We start from the raw sequence: 22,249 nt of genomic DNA on the forward strand, positions 1-22,249 counted from the left end.
ACTACAGTCATTCATGTCTTCCACTTATGGCTCCCATCAAGCAAGCGGTTGATAATGGAAGCTGCAGTCCTTGAGTGTCTGGCTGTTCTCAGGTGTGGTATTTACAAACTGCAGAGTCTGTGCCTGCCTTCCCACAGATATGAGGGTTAGGAAGATAGTAGTTATGTCTTTTGCCTCTTCTAAGAGAAATAACGGCTGCATAAAACTTGTGCATGGATGACATTTGGCTTTAGAATAGAATTCTTATCCATATGAAGTGATAATATAAGTCAGATGATAGCAGACTTTCTGGCTTTAAGAGCTTAATAGTATCTTTCTGCTTAGGAAGGGTGGACTGCAGGACAGGGATGGAAAGGAGACAGAACTAGTTACCAAGAATTTCAACAAACAGTTCATTGAACATTTTGTTTGCTTTTATGAAAGTTGTCTTTCATTGTATTATCACTTTTCTGGAGAGGGTTTGAATAAAAATCATGAGCTTCAAAAGGAATGTATTTACAGATAAGGTAGGTAAAGCTTCAGACATTTCTGAAGCTTTACTGGGTCGGTGATGAACAAGGTGGGCAGCCTTCTGTCATGTTTAGGTTTTTTTTTTTTTAAAAAAAAAGTATTGTTCCGTAGCTTATCATCTTAATCCTGTAGATGCTGGACTTCTTGTTCTTTGCTGGAGTTTGTCCCCTCTTTAACTTCCTGTAGAGTTCTCTTTGTCCCAAACCCATGCATTTACCAGCACAGAGATTTCCTGCCTTAGCACAGGTGCAAATACGAGGAGTCACAAATGCTGTCTGTTTTGTCAAGTGCAGCCTCCTGGTCTGTAGTAGGTGTGGTATGTCATGGCTAGCACTTACCTTACCCCCACCTACATCATACTCTCACTCGTATACAGGGCTCCTTCTCAACTTCTGTGGTTTATTGGGGCACCTCTGCTCACACAAGGCAGAAACTAAGTTATGATGGCACCAGATGTAGGAGTGAGTTGGTATGAGGGGCTCTTTGGGGCGCAGCTGGAACATGGGTTGCCATGTTCTTGTGTGAGCTGATCTGCTGGCTTAAAAAATATATCAAGAAGATACAAAGGAGGTGCAGATAGCACCCATAATTCTTACCAAAGGGCTGGAAGACCTTACAAAAAGCTCTCTCCATTACAATGGTTAGCTGACAAGCCTTCAGTTTAGCTTCTGTGGCTCGTGATTTCCAGAGTCAGCAGCTTCCAAACCCCTTAGACCTGCAGCTGAAATACTGCTGTATTTGGAGATGAGTTGGGATAAAATGATTCCTCCTGGAAACACAAACAACTCTCTTCCATTATTTGTTTAGGTGGAAAAAACAGAACACCAGTGTGAGCTCAAGGCCGATAAAATGATGAGAGCTGCTGCCAAGGATGTCCACAGGCTGCGAGGGCAGAGTCGGAAGGAGCCTCTGGAAGTCCAGTCATTCAGGTAATTACAGGTCACTGATAAAGGGGAGGAAAAACTGACTGCTGCCGTGTTTTTTCTGTGGATGGCTAAGATGCTGATGAGGAAAGCTAATCTTTGTAGAAGTAGTTAACTGTTCTGCTTAAGCAAAAACTTTTGTATTTTTATATCAAAATGTAAGGTCTGAGAGTCGGGGAAACTAGCTGCAGCACTGCACGTGATCTCGGAGCAACTGGCAGCACTCCAAATCATTCCCCACCTGGCAACAAATTCACAAATCCTTTGTTTAATACAGAAGCATCTCTTTGCTTCCCTCAGTAATGTGCCTAGAAAGCCAAAAAATTGAGCCTTTCTGAAAGGGCTTTTGGATAAGGTCAGTGTTGTGAGCGTAACTGTAAGGATGCCTCATGTCTGATATGTAAATCAGAGGTGTAGGTTGTGAGAGGACGTGCTGCCGCTCCTTGTGGTGACAGCTGGTGGGATAAATTTTAATGTGGATGATGGACATTTCTGGCAAGGCTTCTGTTGCATTAACAACTGATCATCTTTTTTTAAGAGAGAAAATGGCGTTTTTCACACGGCCGAGGATAAACATTCCAACGCTCTCTGCGGATGATGTGTGATCACCATAAAGTATTTACTTTCCGGACAATTCTACAAATGCAGTTTGGGTTTTGAAGTTATTTATGTGGAATTATGAAGGTACCAAGGCATTTGTATATTAGAGCTTTTGTCAGTATGTGGATGTTTTGAAGATTTTTAGGTTAAAGCTATATCATCACAGAAACCAGCATTAAAGTGACAAGATTGTATAGTTTGTATATTTAGGAATGTATTTTTGGGAAATAGAATTTTAAATAAGAACAAATGCAGCGTAAGGTGCTGTTATTCTTAAATAATGCTGTTCAGACTTTTTGTACAGCTCTACCTTTTAGAGGTTTTACTGCAATAAAATAAATTTGAAGGAACCTCACCCCTACCTTCTATGATGTTCTGCATCGGACTCTCCTTTGAGTGATGTATTTTGTACCCTGTGGGGAATGCAGGGAGCCAGTTTTGACTCCCAAGTGCTGTGAACGAATTCTCTGTGAGCTGTGAAGCATCTGTGTTTCCTGCCAGGTCATAAAAGTGGGTGTGAAGTCGAGGATACTTGCACTTTTAACATTTGTACTGCAGCTCATGTCTGTCATGGGTGTGTGAAGGTAACTTGGGGAGCCCATTGAAACCACTGCTGTGGGAGGAGGGCTGCATTTTAGGCTTTTCCAATAAAGTGACCTTTCTGGACAGACATGCCTTCTCGCTTTTTGTCTTGTGTGAATGTTCTCAGCAGGTGGCACCTAAGTTGTTTTTGGGGGGTTGTTTTTGGTGGTTTGTTTCCGTCACTAGCTGCATGTATATAGCTTTAACGTGTTTGGCTTTGTAAGTCCTTCAGCCCAGGCCCTTCTGTAAGGCAGGGGGGGATCACCTACGTGCTCCGGCGATGCTCTCTTTTATCCTCAACACAGGTTTTACTGAAGGTGCTGGAGATGTCGCTCCCCGCGCCCTGGTGGGGTACAGGACAGAGCTGTTTTGCCCACACGGGGGTCGGAGCCCCGGCCCTGCTCTCGGGAGCGCGGCCCTGCGGTCGCTGTGTCGCACCAGACACCGTCTCTGTTGGTTCCCCCCGCGCCCCGGGGCCGCCACACCGCCCCCCCCGCGCCGCGCCGCTCCCGCCCGCACCCGCCGGCCGCGACGTCACACGCAGGACGCTCCCCGCGCCCTCCCCGCCGCCCGGGGGCGCTGCCGCCGCGCTCGAACCTCTCTTCCTGGGCTTTCCGCTTCCGCGTGCGCCACTTCCGCTTCCGGCCGCTCGAGGATGGAGGCGCGCGTGGCGCAGACGGCAGCTCGGCTGGCGCGGCAGGTGCGGACGGGGCTGGGCGGGGCGGCGCGGCACAGCGGCACGGCAGGGCCCCGGGGACGGCCCTGCCCCGCCGGCGCCCTGGCGGGACCGGCCCTGTGGAGGCCGCCCCGACTGGGGCCTGGCGGCACGGCCCGGAGGCCTCCCCCGGGGGAGGCGTTGCAGGTCCCCGGGCTGTCCGGGGGCGCAGGTGGCGGGCGAGCCCGCCGGGCAGGCGAGTGCCGCCCCGCGCGGCCGGGGGGGCTCCCGGGGCACCGTCGCGGAGGAACCTCAGCAGTGCCCGGAGCCCGAGGCGGGTCCCTGGGCAGAGCGGGGGCCCCGCCGTGCGCTCGGGGGCTGCAGGGGAGGCGAGGGCTGGGTCGGGAAGGCAGCAAGCAGGCGGGGGCTGAAGCACCTTCCGCAGCTTTTATTTCTCTTGAGACAAAGACTAACAGCACCTTCTCGTTCCTGGGACCCTGTGTCATGAGGCCGGGGGTGTGGGTCAGCTCACGGCACTTCCCAGCGAGCGTGGGGGGTCAAGGTGAAGTTCTGCCAAAAACTTCCAAAAAAAAAGCCCCAGGAAGGCGTCGGACACGGCTTTGTGCGTTACCGCCCTCGCTCTTTGTGCTGCCCCTTTAGCGGGCTGCTCGCTGCGGTAGCTGTGCAAGGATGGCCCTGCTGCCAGGCGGGTGATGAGCAGGAGGGGGTCCTGCCCCCGGGAGGGACAGCGCCGGGTCGGGGGGTCCTGGGAGCCCAGAGTAGCTGGGGAGGCGCTTTCAGAGGACCTGTGGAGAGCAGTATGCTAACGGCAGTCCTGGCTTTCTCAGAAGTATTGCAACCATAAGGTGCTTTGGGTTGGGAAAAAAGATGGTGATGACCCTTTCCCTTTTCAACAACTATGATAAGAATAATGAAAAAAAAATCGAATTGCCAGGTCTGTCCTAGCCAGTGACTGATGCTGACAGTAGAGTACAGAGGCAGCTTCAGGAAAATTTTGAATCCTACAGGTAAACTTCTTGTATATTGCCCCAAGAGCACGTAACTGAGAGATCCTGGACATTCGGTTCATGGGTTTTTGCCTACCATACACACTTTTCAGTATGTTTTCTACTCACAATTCAATACGATAAGCACTGCCATAAAATACTGAGGTAATAAATCTGGCTGTTGAATCTCTGTAACTCCTTTTTGCCTGTGTTTGTGCATTTCTCCTTTGTAGCTGCTAGGAGAGGAACAGCATCTCAGGTATTCCAGCAAGGTAGTTCTCCTCTTGCTGTCACTGCTATCTGGTCTTTAGTCCATAAACAAATTCCAGTCACTCTGAAGCAGAACAAGAGGGACAGTGTTCAGCTCTTTAACTCCAGGAGGCTGAAGGAGGCCACGTGGAATTACTGAGCCTGAATCTACCTGTCACCTCGCTCCCAGCAACGTGCTCCCTGCTGCCAGCTCCAGCACACCCCGGTGCCTGTTGTGAGCCGTCCAGCAGGAATCACCGGCTTTTCAGGAAAATATCCCAACGAAGAGCAAAGAGCATGTGCCAGTTATTGCACTGAGCCGGCTCAGCAAAGGCTTAGTGTAGTAGGAGCAGAGATAGAACTGCACAGGAGGCAGGAAGGGAGAGAGATGCTGTGACCCCTTTGCCATGCTTTCTCAGGCCATTTTATCTTTTTTTTTTTCAAACGTGATGGAGAAAAGCTCAATCACATTAAAGCCCAGAGACAGAAGCTTACACAAGTTTCATGTTAATTCAGCGGGGTCTTTGGAAGACATTCTTATGTGCTAAGGGAAAATTTAAGGATGATTTTGGTCCTATTGAAAAAGCTATAGTTTTTTTGTATTCACAGGTGAGGGGAAGATTTCTAGTACTCAGCTGACCAAAGAGCCTTGGAGATGTCAGCATGGCCTCATGTAGTTCCCGCAGCTTCTCATGAGGTGGTCATCAGGTATGACCCTTTACTGACAAGTTGTGCTATGTCCAGGGCTGTGCAGGTAGCATAATCCAGGGGGTGACACTTTTTGTCCTGAACAGGAGCTTTTTCCTTCGTTTTCTCAGTTATACATTTTGTAGATCAGAGATGTATTGGCATTGTCTCCCTTCCTCACTTGGATGGTACTGTGAGACACGAGTTACAAGGGGTATCTGTAGTTTAATGTAGCAGTTTGTATTTCAGAAAAATGTAGAATTTATAATATCACTTTAATAACATCTAATGTTCATAGGTGATTTGCTAGAGAATTAGGTTTATCACAGGTTGCTGTGGTAAGGGGCATTTATAATATGCAAGCATCTAAAGACCTTTTTCCAGGCGAGTTCGGCAACGTGGTTATGGGTGTGGGGTGTAGAATCATAGAATATCTCAAGCTGCAAGGGACCCGTAAGGATCGTTGGGTCCAACTCCCTGCTCCTCACAGGACTACCTACAACTAAACCATATGACTAGGAGTGTAGTCCAGATGCTCCTTGAACTCTGACAGGCTTGGTGCCATGACCGTTACCCCGAGAAGCCTGTTCCAGTGACTGACCGCCCTTTCAGGGAGGAACCTTTTCCTAATGTCCAGTCTGAGCTTCCCCTGGCGTGACTTCATTCCATTTCCTCATGTCCTATCGCTGGTCACCAGAGAGAGGAGTGTCGTGAGTGGCGTTCCCCTCCTGACTGGCCCATGAACCAGGGTGCCCTTGTTGCCAGTTTTGGAGCTGTTTGCTGTACCCAGCCCTGTGGCTGTCCCAGCTGTGATCTTAACCCCATCCATTCTGGAACTCACTGTAACCATTGCTGGGTTCAGGCTTTTCTGCTGTGTGGTTTTGAATTAAAAGTTCATTTCATCCTCTGTATTAGCTGTTGATGAGCACAAAAAGGGAGACTTAAATGGCAGCAGCAATGTTGGGGTAGGCAGCTAGACCACCATGGTGAAATGTTGTGCTGTCAGTTCACACACAGGTAACAAAAGACTGTCACGGAAACTTTCTGCGGAAGAGGGGCACAAAACATGACAGGAAAATGTGCCCGTCTGGGCTGGCATGTTGGACTTGGTCAAATCTGAAATGGGGCCAGCCTGATGCCTCCTGTCTGCAGTGTCTGCTGTGAATTTACTGTGTTGGTGCAGTCATGGGAAAGAATTAGATGGGAGTTACTGAGCTGTGGCATTGGTTTGGAGTTTTTTACCTCCTGGCCAAATGCAAGCGGTTAGGATACTAGCTGTCACCCTGTATTTGTGTGGGAAAAGCTGTTTGGGCCAGATGTCTGCCCCAGGGGTCGGTGATTGCTGAGAACCCTTGTTGTGGGTTCTGGCCATGCACGTGGATAAACTTCTTTCCTCATCCTCTCTTGTAGTCTAACGATACGGAAAGAAGATCCAGTAAGATACTGGTCATCTTGCCTGCTGCGAGTCTTCACTTGGGGTGGCTGGAGGCATTTGTGATTGTGGAGGAAAATCCAAATCGAATTTCTGTTCTGAAAAGCTTGCCAATGGTACTGAAGTATCTCAGTGGCTATAGCTTTGGGGGAATCTTTTAATGCAGGAGGAATACGTGTGAGCTGCTTGTTGGCTTGGATATGTAGTGATTTTAATTTCAAAAGCAGAATGTGAATTTCTGGATCTGGACAATGTTTATCTTCGATGCAAAATTCTCCTAAGGATCTTGCTAACCTGTCCTGAAGCTGGTGACTTTGCTAGAGAGAAAGTAATACTGGGTGGACGCAGAATTTACAGATAGCGTGATATTAAGAGTAGAAGATATCTTTGTGCTTTTCTTAAAGCACATTCCAGGGTTGGGGGAATGAGTTACACATGTTACTGCTCCGATGTTCCTTTAAGTCAGTTTGTAGCAATAACGCTTACTTAAACTTACAGTGAAACAACTGTAACATAATGCAATGAAATCTCTCCTGTGCTATTTTAAACTTGAAGTTCAGTCTGAAAATTTTTCAGATGGGTCTGTAAGTTAGATGAAATGCTACCAGGTCAGGCAAAATCGAAAAGAAGGTTGAAAAACCAGGTCAAAAAATCGAAAAGAAAAACATCTTTCCTGCTGGTTATGTGGAGGAAGGTGTGTATATGTATGTGAGGGAAAAACAGTCTGATTTTTGGGGGTGCCTGCCTTGGGTTAAAAAAAGAAGTAATAGGCTGCGAAAGGAAAAGCTGTGATGGACTATTTGAAGTGAGTTATTTTTGAGTTACAGCTGTGCTCTTCAATGCTTTTAGTTGGCTAAATGCCAAACCAGAGGTTTTGATAAAGGTTTTCTTTCTCAAAGTCCTCTTCCTTCACATCTGAGCCTGCAGGAAGCATCCTGTTCTCCTGTAGCAGAGAAGACCTTGAGGCTGTAAAGTGTGCTGGAAGCTGAAGCATAAATGAAGAATGACCTCAAAAGGGCTCATTTTGAGCTTGCTCCATACACCGCCCAGTCTTAAGGTTGTTTTGGCTCAGCGTAGGCGTTTTGAGCATCTGCAGTTAGTTGCAGTGACATTTGTGGGCGCTGTTGTTCAGGTGGATGTATAAGACCAGAATATTTGATGGCCCAATTTTTTTCCCTAATTAAATATTCTGATTGTTTTAAGAGCAACAAAGTAAATGAGCCCTTTTTGGTAAGGTTCGGTGGCCTATTTGACTACAGTAGTAGCTGAGGTGCCTCTTGCTGTGGGAGTTCTGGTAGAGGAGAGCCGGGGTGACGAGCCAGGGTGGGGAATGCTCCCTGCCTCTTCTAGCTCCCTCTCCCTCCGTAGCTGCACTGAGTCACTTAAATTCTCAATAGCCTCCAGACTTCTATTTGTGAGCTGGATCTGTGGCTGATGGACACAAAGGCTGTTATGCGGGAGGACAAGAAATGGACGACAGAGCTGAAGTGTCAGATAGTTGGTTTCTTTAGGGGGTGGGGTGAGGAAAATTACTGCTTCTTGCAGCAGCCTCCAGCCACTGGGCTAACACTGTCTGTTGTAGCATTTGCCTCTGTCCCGGGCTGTGAAGTGTGGAGGAGCACGGGGAAGCACAGGGAAGGTTGTTTATTTGGAGCACAGAGGTCCACCTGGAATTCCTGATTGCTCCTGAATGTCCTGAATTGTCTCCTTACGTCAGTCTTAAGGGAGAAGCCACACTGGAGGTAGGGAAGGAAAGGTGGTGTGGCGAGGTGGACGTGAGTGCACGCTGCAGCAGTGGCCCTGTGGATTCCCCTGTGAAGCAGCACGCTGCGCTGTTTGACGTTTCTGTCTCCAGGTGGTGTTTGAGCTTACTGGGGTTGTGTGAGTGAGTGTGGTTTCATCCTCTGGAAACTGTGGCCTGTGAGATGGTGAAACTGGCTGGAGGAGGCTTTGGGGAATTTTGACTCAAATCATGTGACATCTTTATTAGATGAAAAAAGCTGGAGAAAGTGCTTATTTGGGGAATACGTTTTATTAGCATGACCTGTTGCCTTTCTTGCACTTCTCTCTTGATATTAGTGAGATTATTGTCTCACTGACTTTTTTTAAGAATGTTTTAGAATTCTTGTTTTTTACAAAAATAGAAACCACGTTTAAACATTAATTTTTTGGTATTATTCAACTTACATGTCATTGCTGTTACCTTTATGAGGCAAAACTAGAACTGTATCTGAGATTTTGCAGTTCCTCAACTTCTGTCTCCCCCCTCCAAGAATTACTGTGTGACAATTTAATTTGCTTTTCAGGAAAACGAGATCAAGTTGTTGACTGCAGAAATTGAGCGTCTGAAGAACTTTGGATGCTTGGGAGTCTCCCCGAGTTTGGAAGGGTTGCGAGACGAAAACGCAAAACTTAAGTATCGGTTAAATTTCCTTCAAAAGGTAAGGGAATAAAGAATTAATGCTCTAGCATGTGGGTTTTGTTCTCATCAAAACAAGCTAAATAAATGGTGTCAGTTTGTTACAGCTAGTGATGTGTGACAGCGTGCTCGGTCTGCATTCTGACACCTTAATTGTTGGTGGCACGTCAGATATTTCTTCGTTCCTTAAACAGAAACCTACTTTATGGAAAACGTCAGTAGGTTAATGAGTCCACACCGTCAAGTCTTGGCTAGTCATGTAACAGGCAGCAGATCTGAGGTCTCTACCAGGATCACTGACAAAGGCATGAGAAGTAATGCAGCCCTGCGTTCAGGGGAAGTGTCGGTGATGGGAGGTTCAAAGGGAGAAGCAGCTCTTGAATCATGTGATTTTTAAGTTGTATATTTCTCCTGTGCCTAGAGGTGTCAGCCAGATCTGTCAGCCATGCTTTGCCAGGCAACCAAGGAAAAAAAAAGTGGGATGTAACGGCTCCTCAGATGCTGTCAGTTTAGCCTTCTGGATTTTGTTTTTTCAGAGCCTTCAAGAGGAAAGAAGTAAAACAGCAAAAAGTATGATTAATATCAACAGCTGTCTTCAGGAGATCTTTGGAGCTGCTATTCGGGCTGCCTACCCAGATTTAGAAAACCCTCCGCTGGTGGTGACGCCAAGTCAGCAGCCCAAATTTGGGGATTACCAGTGTAACAGCGCCATGGGCATAACACAGGTAAATCTGAACGATCTTGCAAAGAGAATTAAAAATGGGGATGTGGTCTGTTGGAAGCTAAGTGATAGACAGCACAGTGAGAGTTGCAGCATTGGACCTGTTTCAGGCTTGTTGCAGGCCTCTGGGCTGAGAATTCAGTGAATATCTAATGGCATTTTAGGGGAAGCATTGGCCCTCACAGAGTACACCTTTAAACCTCTGTTTAGATGACTGGTATGAGAGAGTTACATGTGTGTCACACAGAAAAACTGTTCAGTTTGTGGGATCTTAATCAAATCAGAATTTAAGTGCTGCATTGATTTACTAACGATGTGCAATTAACTACCAATTAGTGAGCTATATGTTTGGAACTAATATCAGCAAAACAATAAATCACAGTTTTGGACAGTTACAAAATGTTGATAAACACCTACAAATCTCCAAATGCTCTTCTGTAATGACAGGGAAGTATAATGTCCCCACACACATTTGCACAGAGTTATGTGCACACACACCCCCCCTCCTTACAGGGCAGGTGCCCCGTCTCCGGGAGTGTGGGTTCCTCTCGTTGCACACACCTCCCATTGGTGTGGGTGCTGCAGGTTCCTGACACCCACAGCAGCAAGAAGGGGCCCCAGCCCTCCCCTGCATGCCCGGGTGGCGCGGGGGTCCCTGCGTGCTGCATCCTGAACTGCCCAGCGCCAGCTCCGGCACGGGCCGCTCGCGGCAGCTGGTGGCACAGGTCATCGCTGGGCCTGCGCAGAGGCTGTGGTGTGCGTGAAGCACCTTCTCGCAGTGTCCAGCCAGGTAGAGGCCACTGCTCGGGCACCGTCCTTCACACTGCTCCAGCTGACTCCTTTGTTTTAGAAGTCTCCTGTTAGTTCCCTGGTCACAGCTGAATTGGACTGATTGGTGGTGTGTTCTTTCAAGCATTTTCAGTTTTGTGACAAATGCTCTTTCAGATGGATTTGAGCACGCTGTTCTGCACACTTTTTGTGCTTGTGTTCCTTTCTTATTGGCTGTTATCCAAGCATTTGCTGAGGGGAGGCTGTGTGGGCATCCCCACATCTATGGTTGGTGGAATCTATATTTTCTTTTAACTGAGCAAAAGGCAGGAAACGGGGTTTTTGTTGTGATGTTCTGATCTTGGAGGTTTTCAGGCAAGTGTAAGAATGATTCCACTTTACGGAACACATGTTACGTGTGTGCAGAGGAAGGAGGGGGTGGGTTTAACCTGGCTAGTATCACCAGTTACTTTGAAAATTATGGCATTGCTGTTTTCTGGAAGATATTTTGCCAAAGAGGACGCAGACAGAATAAGAGATACTTCACAAGTTGCTCAGTGGGCTGGGACTGTCCTGAAGTAAAACCCGGAGGTGGGGAGAAAGAAGGTAGCGCATCCTAGCTTAGGTGCTGAAGTACCCAGACTTTCAATGCGTTGATGCCTTTGAGTGAAGAGATAGACTCTTTGTAAGTACAGATTTTTTATTTTGCAATCTTAAGCAACATTTTTTTTTTAAGTGTTCTGTTGTCAGTTCACTTTTATCGACCTATTAGACTGATAATCTTGACATCCAACTTGCACCGACACGCGTGGCATTCTACTCTTCCACGTTGTCATCTGCAGCCGCTGTGTCTGTTGTCCTGCCACAGTGAGTTTGACTCCCGGGCAGCATCGGTACGTGCTAGCCAGCAGGCTCTTGGTCTGAAGTGCCAAGGCGGAAACGGCCCTCACAAATACATGTTGTCTTCCCATGGTCTCGTTAGCACATTGTGACTGGGCTCCAGCCAGAGGAGCACCCTGGGTGACTGCACTGACACGGGCTTTCAGAGCTTTGCCATTTTTTTGACCACTGCTTTACCCCAATTAAGTCACAGTTGGGATTCTCGAGCAGTCCTGGCTTCTCAGTGTCGATGTCGTTTGCATAACTCAGTGTCTGAACAGTCCCCTTAAAGCCAGGGTTTCAAGTTCCAGATTGTCAGCTCTTCTGGCGAATCAGGGTTCCTAGTACTGGCTATGGAGTTTGTTCCCTGGAAAGGCATGCCGTATTTGCTGGACCTGAGCTCGGCAATACGCACCCATGCAGCATGCTCAGGGCCTATCAGCACAGCAGAGCCAGGGGATGCAGTGCAGTCATTTCCCTCTGAGAGCAGCAGGGTTATGTACTTTCCATTGGCCTAAGTTTTAGGGATGTGACTGGTGCATGTCTCCCCACAGAGCCTTGCTCCCCCAGGGTGTCCCCTGCGCAGAGCTGGAACACCGGTCACTGTGACTGCCAGAGGAGCAGCGAGTGCCCTGACTCACGGGCAGCACTAGTACGTGCCAGGCAGCAGCCTCTCCCTGCAATGCGCCCATGTAGAAACAGCCCTCACAAATGCATATTGTTTTTCTGGGAGCTCATTAGCATATTAATGCCTGGGGTTTGAGCCAGGAGCTCTGCTTGCTCCTTAGAGCAATAGGAGTACAGTGACTGTTTCTGGAATGATGCAGATAACATGCCTGTAATCTGGTATAGCATCCCCTTAATCTGGTTTTGCATTTATTTTTCCTGTAGTTTGCACTTTGAGTAGCATTAACGGCTACACAGGTTTTCTTTTCTTGCCCATTCTAAGCCTTTACCATCTTGTAAGGATCCTGTTAGGATCAGCTGTATGACAGGTTAAACAGGAAACTGAAACTTAAGTAGAAGTCTCATTTTGCAGCAGACTGCAGGTTAGCAAATCCAAGCAGTAGTGAGTATAAATTCTGAGTTGACCAAGAGGTATGTGCTCTTTGTGGCCTTGATGGGGGTGAGGTGATGGGTTATTTTCAAACACATCACAGTAAGAATGGAAAATCATGTGTTCAGAAGCAAGTAGTTGTGGTAGTTCTGTACAGTGTGAATGTAGTGTTTTGCAAGGGATGGGTTGGGCTAGCTCATACAGTCCTCCTAAAGGGTGTTTTTGTAAGGTTTGCAAAAAGCTGTGTGAGAAGATGCTTTGGGAATGGGCAGAGAAATTATGAAGTTGGACTCAATGATCTTTGAAGGTCCCTTCTAACCCAAACCATTCTGATGCTATCATTGTACGTGAACTTGCATCGTGTTGTTGGAGTTCCTCACAGTGGGCCATTAATGTCTGGAGGGAAAAGGAGAGCTACTTTACCAGCAGTTTTTCTAATGCTCTTTGAAGAAAACTGGGCAGTGCTAGGATTATCTTTGGTTGCTTGGGTTGTTGGATTTTATTTATTTATTCACTTTTTTATTTATTGAGTTTGAGTCTAAGGTAGGACTGAAGGCGGTTTGTTTTGGTTGCTTTTAATCACAAATCAGCAGACTTGCTCTGAAACCACACTCAGCATCTACTGTAGGCATAGTTCAAAACTTCAAACAGGAATGCTGGCAGAGCTGAGGATACCCGTGAGACCGATGAACAGGATTTTGAAGCAGTGTGAAGGACTGTGCCAGATATGTTGATTTTCAAAGTTTGTACCTTTTAGTAGCTTCGAGAAATACGAATTTGCCAAACCACTTAACGGGTTTTGAAAATTTGCCTGGAAGATTTTCTTCTGACATAGGGACTGTCCTCTCATTGCCCTTAGCAGAAGGGAGTGAACGCATTGGGTCTAATGAGACGCCTTCTCTGTAGAGAGAGACGATCTAATCTGTAAAATTTGCTAGAGATGTTTTTCTTTGTGTGTGTCTCTGCATTACGAAGCTAAAGAATCGTGAGGATCTTTCAGTGCCACAGTATCTATGCTTTCTGTTTCACTGTGTAGAATGTTTTGGAGGATTGAATTTTACTTGATCTTCTTGTGGGGTTTCAGATACTGCTCAAAACCAAGGAACAGAAGGTTAGCCCAAGAGAAATCGCTGAGAAAATAACAAAAAATATTCCTGCCAACAAATGCATTGAGAAGGTTGAAATTGCCGGTCCTGGTAAGGTAGTTTTGTGTTACACACTTTGTATGTTTTAAAGCTGATGGGGCAATTTCATAGTGGATGGTGATCGGGGAAGTTGAGTTGGGTTCAACTATTTTGTGATTTAAAACTGCCGTTACGGGGTGAATCAGCTGCTTCTGTCTTGGTGAGCTTTGTAACCCTCAGACTTGTGCAGCAGCAGAAAATCTGCCTCTCTATTAGAATTGGCAAGTGAAATTCTGAGCCCTTTAATTAGCAATTTTTCCACTGATCCTTAAGGGACCAGCTTTTCCCCTTCAAATATTGGTGATGGGTATCAGGCCACAATCCTGAAATCACAGCAAAAATCGATATTCCCTTCTCGCTGTTGCTTGCATGGTGAGGAGACCGTGTCCTCTCAGCACCGAGATGCTGGAATAGCAAGGAGGTTATTAATTGATGCCTCTGTTTTGTCCCTGTGAACCACAGGAAGAAATACAAGGCTCATATTCCTTAGGGCTGCAGCATAAACACAAAAATCACATGGCACAGCCCTTGAGTGCTTGGGTAGAAGCTCGTTCATTAGTGTTGTGAAGCAGGAAAAGTAAAACTGTTTTTCCACAAGCATGGATTATCCCAGGTGTAACGATGTTTTAGGATATTCATTTTTAAAAGGGAGACAAAGCAGGATTTGTTTTTGCATTCTGCAAACCCTGGCAAGATTATTTATTTTCTCATTAAAAAAATTTTTTTATAAATTCCCCTTTGAGTGACCGTGTGCAAAAAGGAGTTATGTCAGTGGACTAACTTGCAGAATCTAACTCCTACAGTGAGGGTTATAGTGGTGCGAAACAGTCTCTTGTAATCTGGGAACAGAAACTGTCTTTTACTGACAGCTTTGTTGTCCTTTTGCTGAAAACATTTTTTGTTTTGTCAAGCTAACCTTGTATGCTCTTGTCCTCGATGCGAGGAAACAGAAATCCAAAGGGAGAGCAAACAAGAAGTGGTTTGAGGCACTTCTGCAGCCCCAGCACTCATTGCTGGTTTTATTCTCTAAAGGCTTTATCAATGTCCACTTGAGGAAGGATTTTGTGTCGAAGCAGCTGAGCAGTTTATTGATGAACGGAGTTCAACCACCCGCTGTTGGCAAAAGGAAAAAGGTATGGCAGTAAGCGCGTGGGCATCCTGCTCCCATGTGGATGGAATGCGCTGGACTGCAGGCAGCTTTGAAATTCTCCCCCTGAAGCGATTTGTAGAGCAGATGTCCATGTCAGCTGGTTGTTACAGCGGAGTAAATGGGATGTGACTTAGGGACTGGGGGCCATGGGGTAGTCTGCGTGTGCCTGGTGTGGTCTCTGGGACAGGGCTCCCCGGGGATGGCGTGTCGTGCCAGGGTCGGGCTGAGAGCGATCCCTGAGCCTCTGCTGCTCTGTGCCCTTGGCAGCAAAGAGGCTGTGAGGGTCAGTGGAGGTGAGCCTTGTTCCCCCTGCTCCCCCCCCACCTCACCAAAACCTGGCAAAACACAGGGAGGGTGGGAATGGCTGCTGCCTTTTATTCATTCTTTCCTTTGGTACTGTCTAAGGTGGTGGTGGATTTTTCATCCCCTAACATTGCAAAGGAGATGCATGTTGGCCACCTGCGGTCTACCATCATTGGAGAAAGTATGTGCCGACTGTTCGAATTTGCAGGTTATGATGTTTTGAGGTGAGAATCAACTTTTGGGTGGGTTGGGCTTGTTTGACTAAATGTGTGCAATACCTGTCTCGATGCTTTGGTCTGTGTTGGTGTTTTTTTATAAGCACATAATAAATAATCCTTTATGTGTAGTAGGACTAAGGTGAGCAAGTGTAGCTGGGTTAGGAATCGAGATGGGCAGCAGCTTCATTGAGGGGGCTTGCCTGTTTGTGATTTCTGATTCTGTGTTTCTTCCTTTAGAATATATGTATTTTTAAATGTGTGTACTTTAAAGCATATGTCTGAGAAATCATTATCATTGTGCTCTTTGATTGCTTCAAGGTTAAACCATTTAGGAGATTGGGGCACCCAGTTTGGAATGCTCATTGCTCACCTCCAAGACAAATTTCCGGATTACTTAACTGTTTCTCCTCCCATTGGGGATCTCCAAGCTTTTTACAAGGTATTTGTAGCAAATAAGTGTGATATTTATGTCAACATCTACAAAGCAGATTGAGGAGCTTTACAAATTGCAGTGTAGTTTTGGAGAAATAAAAGAATTGAATCACTGTTAATAGAATATTGCAATAACCTGCCAGTGGGTAATGAATTGCAGTATCCGGTATTGCATTGTCTGTGTGGGGCACGATTAAGGGACTTCGTAAGCATGCTGCCTCTCTGTCTTTTGAGATGACTATGCTTGGAGAGCCTGTTAGGAATGTTAGCTTGTTTCAGGGGAGAAAGAGGTGCTTTTTCATGTAGTGCGTTTTACCGTAGGAATCCAAGAGGAGGTTTGACACAGAGGAGGAGTTTAAGAAACGTGCCTACCAATGTGTGGTGCTGCTGCAGAGCAAAAACCCAGACTTCATTAAAGCGTGGGAGCTGATCTGTGACGTCTCGCGGAAAGGTGACTTTGCCAGACTGGGAAACATGTCTCAGCAGTAGAACAGTGTGGCTTTGCTCACCTTTATATCTGAGCCCATCCTCTAGTTTTCTTTTGGAAATCGCTGCCACACTGTTATGAGAAGCTTAAAGAAAAAAGCTGATACAACCAACGTACTGAGCTGTCTGTGGACGCTTTCAGCTAAATCTTTTGTCTCCCGAGTCCTAGTCTGATGGCTTCACCAAGAGATGGAAAATGCCTTTAGGGACTTGCTGTGCCCTTTAGCAAACATATGCCACCAATTCCCACTGTGTGCATTTAATGGAAGTGTTTTGTTCTGTTTCCCTCAAGAGTTCCAGAAAATCTACAACTGCTTGGACATCACACTCATAGAGAGAGGGGAATCCTTCTACCACGAGATGATGAAAGACATCGTGAAAGAATTTGAAGATAAAGGTGAGGCTTTTGGTCTCAGAGTCAGAAATTCTGCAGCTTTCAGAATGAGCAAAGTAACCTCACTCTTCTTGAGCGAGACTTAGAACTGATGTTTTTGAAGGTGTATGTTCTCCACTCTTGCTGTTTTTCTCAGTCATATTTCCTGAGTGGATCTTTTGTTTCCTCCCAGAGAAGCATTAGCAGAATTGATTCTTGTATGTTTCATTCCAGAAAGCTTGAATCTTTCCTGCTGACACCAAAAGCAGTTTGTCTGTGATATTTGTAGGCAATAGCATGAGGTACTACTGGATTTTATTGTATCCTTAGTAAATAGTCAAGGAGCGATATAGGACAGACTTCCTGGTCTTAGTGTTGTGCCTGTATGGGAACTTTGAGAAATCTGTGTGAAGACAGTGGCATTTTTGGATCATGTTGATCCACTTTGAGACTGGCAAGAAGCCAAGTGGAGCATAACAAGTCTCTGGTTTGATGTGTTTCCTGTCTGGATTTGGCAGTTGTTGAATCTCACCATCTGAAGTGTTCCGACTAGCCCTATCTCTGAAAGACTTTGTGCTATGTCCTCATTGCATCTCCATAGAGTTTCTGTTGCCTTTAATGCCATACTTTGTGATGCTGTTTTCCTGGCTGTAAAGGTGGATCTGTGACAGGAGTTTTTAAATCCAGTTAGGTATCTTCTGGTAAGGCCGGATCTGTACAGATGCGCTTCCTTGTGCGTAGTGTGAGTTCTGGCAGTGCAGTACAGAATGTGACTTGGTTGGCAGGGGAGTTCTCATTTAGGTGTTTTCATATTTTAAGCCATTAATTATTTGATAATGTGAGTGCATGGCCTTTTCTTTCTGGTAGCATCTGGGAAGGCAAGTGTTTCTGCCTGTGCTGGCCCACAAACCTCCCCGTTCAATATGTTCAGAATGTTTTCCATTGCTTTTCTAGGATTTGTCCAGGTCGATGATGGCCGGAAGATCGTGTTTGTCCCGGGTTTCCCTGTCCCACTGACGATCATGAAATCAGATGGAGGTTACACATACGACACATCTGACTTAGCTGCTCTTAAACACAGGCTGTGTGAAGAGAAGGCTGATATCCTTATTTATGTTGTCGATAGTGGCCAGGTGAGTATGCCAACCTGTGCTGTCACTGCTGGTACTGATCATCAGAAGGTGTGTTAAATGACAGATGCAACAGTAACACAGGTAGAACGCTGTAGGGTTTTCAGCAGGGTATAGTCACTCCTGTCCTTATCAGTGTACTGGTGAATCTGGTTTGCTGGCTGGCAGTCTCCATGAAGAGCCCCTAGAACTGATTGATTAGGGAGAGACTCAGTTACCACTGGAGGTGGGTGAAGCCTAAGTCTCAATAGATCTGGAATGAGATTTGTACTGCTGTTACTTGGGTCTCTCCTTACGTGACGAAATGCGAAGTTGTCAGCTCTGTTTCTGAGCAGTGATGGGAGTTTGCAAGTTGCTGCTTCTGTAAGCCAGGAAAACTCTTGAAAGGTTGAACTGTCTGAAGTGGAATTTTTGTGTGGAGCTAGAAATATTTTAAGTCTCATTGTGAAAGCAGCACTGTGAAGGAGATAAAGCTGCAAAGAAAATGTACCTGGAGGAGTGGGTTGAGAACTAGTTGTTGGTATTTGTTCCTTGCAGTCGGTGCATTTACAAACAGTGTTTGCAGCTGGACAGATGATCGGCTGGTATGATCCCAAAGTAACCAGAGTGGCCCATGCCGCATTTGGAGTGGTGCTGGGAGAAGACAAGTAAGTCTTTGGATGTATTTTTTGCTCTGTATGTTCTCTGAAGAGGATGTTTGAGTGAAAGCAGAAGACTTGCTCTTGTTTGTTGACAAGTATGTATGTGGCATGCCAAAAAAAAAAGCGCCGCATCCATGCTGTTATTTGTAACTGTGTCATCTCATTGTGTGTCATGGTCCTTGATCCACATAGTCACTGGTGCTGTGGTCAGGTTCCCTCTTGGGCCTGGCTTCTGCTGCCTGGCATTTGGGGAGGGGCTCTGGGAATGGCTGGTGGAAGTGCAGTGGAAGCTGACGTGAATACTGGGAGATGGCAACGGTAAAGGCCATGATTTCCATTATTGCCTGCCTGCCTTACAGTAGATGAAATGAACGCTGGGAAAAGAACCTCTGTGTCCTGGTCTGTAAGCCAGGCCCTTGTGCTCCAGAGTTGTTCTTGTGTCTCTGTGAAGGTGTGGCTAAACCACTGTGCTCTGATGGTCAGGTGCTGTTGCAGACTGGATGGGTTTGCTGTAGCTTTGTTATAAAAGTAAAGGTGACTTGCTGGGCTGGGCAGGGGTCTGGCACTGGAATTGTGTCCTGCCTGATGTCTGGAACTGGGGCGGTTCTGACTGTTGGAGCCTTCCTGCTCACCCCTCCTGGCCACCCCATGGGTGTTCTCTGAGATTCCTGTTTTTTTGTGGGAGTGTTTTGCCTCTTAGGTAGGTGGTCATTTTGGCTGTGTGCTTTCAGGAAGAAGTTCAAAACTCGTTCAGGGGATACAGTGCGTCTTATAGATCTGCTGGAAGAAGGGCTGAAACGAGCCATGGACAAGCTGAAAGACAAGGAACGGGACAAGGTAGTTGTGACAAATTGCTTATCTTCCCTGAGAACTTCCCAGGTTTGTTCACAGACTTACGGTTTCCTCATTCTGGATGTGAGTGGAGAACATGGACGCTGCCAAACTGCCCAGGGGATGCTGTGGGTTGTGTGCACAATCACTGTCATTATTTGATAGCAGTTCGGGCAAGGTGCTTTCACGGGGAAAGAGGAGCATCCCTGAGTACATAGCAGTGAGAAAATGTGAGCTGCAGGCAGCACACTGGGCTCTGGCTGGTACTGCAGAGCTTTTTGAGGACAGGGGAGGAGAACTGGGCCTGGCAGGGTAGTTGGCCTTGCAGGTACCATCAGGTCTCACTGGTATGATGGCAACAGTGATGACTCCTCCAGGATGCAGGAGGTGGTGGCAGAACGTAAAATTGCAGCCTTGGCCTGCTGGGCTAGCGGTGACTTCTGGTGATGGATGGTTGGGGATTTGTGGGGGCTTTGGCATCAGGCTTCACCCTTCCCTTGGAGGCTGTGGCTGAGTTTGCTGCAAGCCCTTTGCTTCATGAGATTTCTGTCTCTCTTTGATCATGATGGCCTGGAGAGAGCTGGACAGCGTGGGACACAGAATGGAACAGAAGGATCAAACTCTGTGTGAGGCAGTGGGATTGGGAAGTTCAGCTCCTTGGTGCTGTGCAGCATAGGGTGAAAGTGAAAGGTCCCTTTTTAAACAGGAACACGAGGAAGCACAGAAACAAACTACCTTGAAAATCTCCCAAGGGCTCCTCTGAGTCAGACACAAAGCGCTTTGCCATGCTGACAGGGCGCTGTTCCACCAGAGAGGGGTTTTGTGGGTGTTTGGACTGCCCAAAATGCTCTGTAGGGTAGGAGGGCTACGTGTTTGTTACGCGTACACGAGGTTTGTAAGAAGCAGGAGCACAGTATGAGCATCAAACCTGTATGGCATCATGGGGCACAGAAGTCCTGCAGGCCTTCAGGAGTAGAGGGAGTCAGCCTTAGCCTGGGCAGGGCTGCAGTGCCATTTGATTGCAGCAGTGAGGAGTGGATATGGGGTTATCTGGTGTCTCGAGGTGGAAAAGTGGGTGGGAGCGTTTCCCTGAGTACCACGTGGGGAAAGTCCCCTCAGCAGCCTGGGCTTTCCTCTTGAGCTGTGCCGAGTGGCCATGGCTGCGTGTTGCGGTTTGTGATGCCAACGTAACGTTCTTCCTCACGACTGTTACCTGTTTCGAAATTGCAACAGGTCCTCACAGCAGAAGAGCTGAAAGCTGCCCAGACGTCAGTCGCTTTTGGATGTATTAAATATGCAGATCTCTCCCACAACAGACTAAACGATTACGTGTTCTCCTTTGACAAGATGCTGGATGACCGAGGAAACACGGCTGCATATTTGCTGTATGCCTTCACGCGGATCAGGTAGGTTGAGTGTGCTGGGAGTCGCCTGGAGTTGGTCTCTGATGCTCTCTGCATCTTTATCACAAAGGGAGATGGGGGAAAGGGGTGACTTACTTGCATCAGTGCTGTTAGGGGTAGTTGGTAAGAGCAGCCAGCTGCACTGGTATGTGCCATAGGCAAGATTTTATTTGTTATTGGAAATGGTGTCGTGTGCTATCCGAAACAGGGCTCCTCTGTGCGACACGCATCCCGGGCTTTTAGCTGGCAGGGAGGGAACTGGGGGAGTTTCTGGTAATTCCATAAGGGGTTTTAGGTGGTTGGAGAGTGGTGAGCCTGTGTTCCAGCAGCTGCTCGCCTCAGGTGTCACCGTACCCCACACTGTTTCTGGCACCCTGAGCCCTGGTTTGCTTAGCAGCATCAGCTGTCCGTGCCGACGTGTGTGCCCAGAGCATGTCCGAGGGCAGCACCGCCCCGTGCATTCCCAGGGCTGACTGCTCTCTTCTGGCCTGGTAGCCTGGGACTGGGCAAGGTGGTCAGTGGCCATGGGGCAGGTTGAGCAGGGAGACCCTCACAAGCTGTGACTGTCTTCTGGATCATTGCAGGGCTATTGCTCGCCTGGCCAATATTAACGAACAGATGCTGCGGAAGGCTGCCAAGGAGGAGGTGCTCATCCTTGACCATGAGAAGGAGTGGAAACTGGGCAAGTGCATCCTGAGGTTCCCTGAGATCTTGCAGAAGATCCTGGAGGACTTGTTACTGCATACGCTCTGTGACTACCTGTATGAGCTGGCCACCACCTTCACCGAGTTCTACGACAACTGCTACTGCGTCGAAAAGGACAGGCAGAGTGGTGAGTGTTGGCCTAGGGGTGCTGTATGTGCATGTGTCACATACCACAGTACAGGCAATCTGCAGGGTGTTTCCCTGTGCTGGGAAGGATGTTGTCACACTACTTGCTGCTGCAGAGCAAGTGTTGTCCATGTGGGAGGACTGAAGGTGGCTGGCACAGCCTGTGTCGTCATCTGCCTGTGGAGCAGGAGGGTTGAGAAACCAGGCACCTGGAAACACGAGGGCTGGTCAGTCTGCCTGGCTTGGGGAGAACGGGAAGGGGCTCTGATTGCCCAACCCCAGGGCCAGGTTGTGGGTGGATGGGGTTCCCCTGGGTAAGGTGGTGTTAGTTCCAAGCAGCTGCTCCAGCTCCTCCCTCGGTGTTTTGCAGGCCAGATCGTGAAGGTGAACATGTGGAGGCTGCTGCTGTGCGAAGCCACTGCCACCATCATGGCCAAAGGATTTGACATCCTGGGGATTAAGCCTGTGCAGAGGATGTAGCTGTTCCCTGTGGGGTGACAATAAAGGGACTAAACAACTGGAGGTGTCTGTGTCTGTTGGGGTGAAGTTGTGGGAAGGGAAGATGCTCTAGGGGAGCAGCACCCCCTTAGGAGAGAAAGGAAGAAATGAAAGGCAAGGAAGAAGTAAGGGAAGAAGGAAGGAAAGGAGCGGGGAGGGAGGAAGTAAAGTAAGAGAGGGCGAACAGGAGCATGGCTTCAGAAGCCCAGGTAGAGAGGCAGACAACAGGGGCCATGGGCACAGCTCAGAGCAATTCTCTGTGCAGGAACCAAACCCCACA

At 47.5% G+C, this 22,249-nt stretch overlaps 2 protein-coding genes across 3 annotated transcripts in view; both read left to right on the plus strand.

The window, feature by feature from the left end:
• The window catches only part of WWC1 (WW and C2 domain containing 1), a 72,671-nt gene extending 69,980 nt beyond the window's left edge, over nucleotides 1-2,691 (plus strand). The window contains exons 22-23 of the mRNA XM_068417186.1: nucleotides 1,318-1,439; nucleotides 1,972-2,691. Of these exons, the coding sequence (XP_068273287.1) occupies nucleotides 1,318-1,439; nucleotides 1,972-2,038 (189 nt within the window). The 3' untranslated portion in view covers nucleotides 2,039-2,691. The remainder of the gene's footprint in view (nucleotides 1-1,317; nucleotides 1,440-1,971) is intronic.
• A 567-nt stretch (nucleotides 2,692-3,258) lies between these two features.
• On the plus strand, nucleotides 3,259-21,989 carry RARS1 (arginyl-tRNA synthetase 1). 2 transcript variants are annotated; one of them, XM_068417166.1, is made up of 16 exons: nucleotides 3,259-3,315; nucleotides 5,136-5,234; nucleotides 8,952-9,086; nucleotides 9,601-9,789; nucleotides 13,574-13,685; nucleotides 14,706-14,806; nucleotides 15,229-15,350; nucleotides 15,663-15,783; nucleotides 16,098-16,227; nucleotides 16,555-16,659; nucleotides 17,590-17,768; nucleotides 18,303-18,412; nucleotides 19,138-19,243; nucleotides 20,471-20,643; nucleotides 21,225-21,472; nucleotides 21,842-21,989. In XM_068417166.1, exons 4-16 carry the CDS (start codon nucleotides 9,637-9,639, stop codon nucleotides 21,949-21,951), a joined length of 1,770 nt encoding a protein of 589 aa, XP_068273267.1. In that variant the 5' UTR covers nucleotides 3,259-3,315; nucleotides 5,136-5,234; nucleotides 8,952-9,086; nucleotides 9,601-9,636; the 3' UTR covers nucleotides 21,952-21,989. The 2 variants fall into 2 exon arrangements, with proteins under 2 accessions (XP_068273267.1, XP_068273265.1); XM_068417164.1 differs by lacking the exon at nucleotides 5,136-5,234 and having other exon boundaries at nucleotides 3,264-3,315.
• The last annotated feature ends 260 nt before the right edge of the window (nucleotides 21,990-22,249 follow it).

This window comes from Nyctibius grandis, chromosome 22, assembly GCF_013368605.1.
Source record: "Nyctibius grandis isolate bNycGra1 chromosome 22, bNycGra1.pri, whole genome shotgun sequence".
Taxonomy (NCBI): domain Eukaryota; kingdom Metazoa; phylum Chordata; class Aves; order Nyctibiiformes; family Nyctibiidae; genus Nyctibius; species Nyctibius grandis.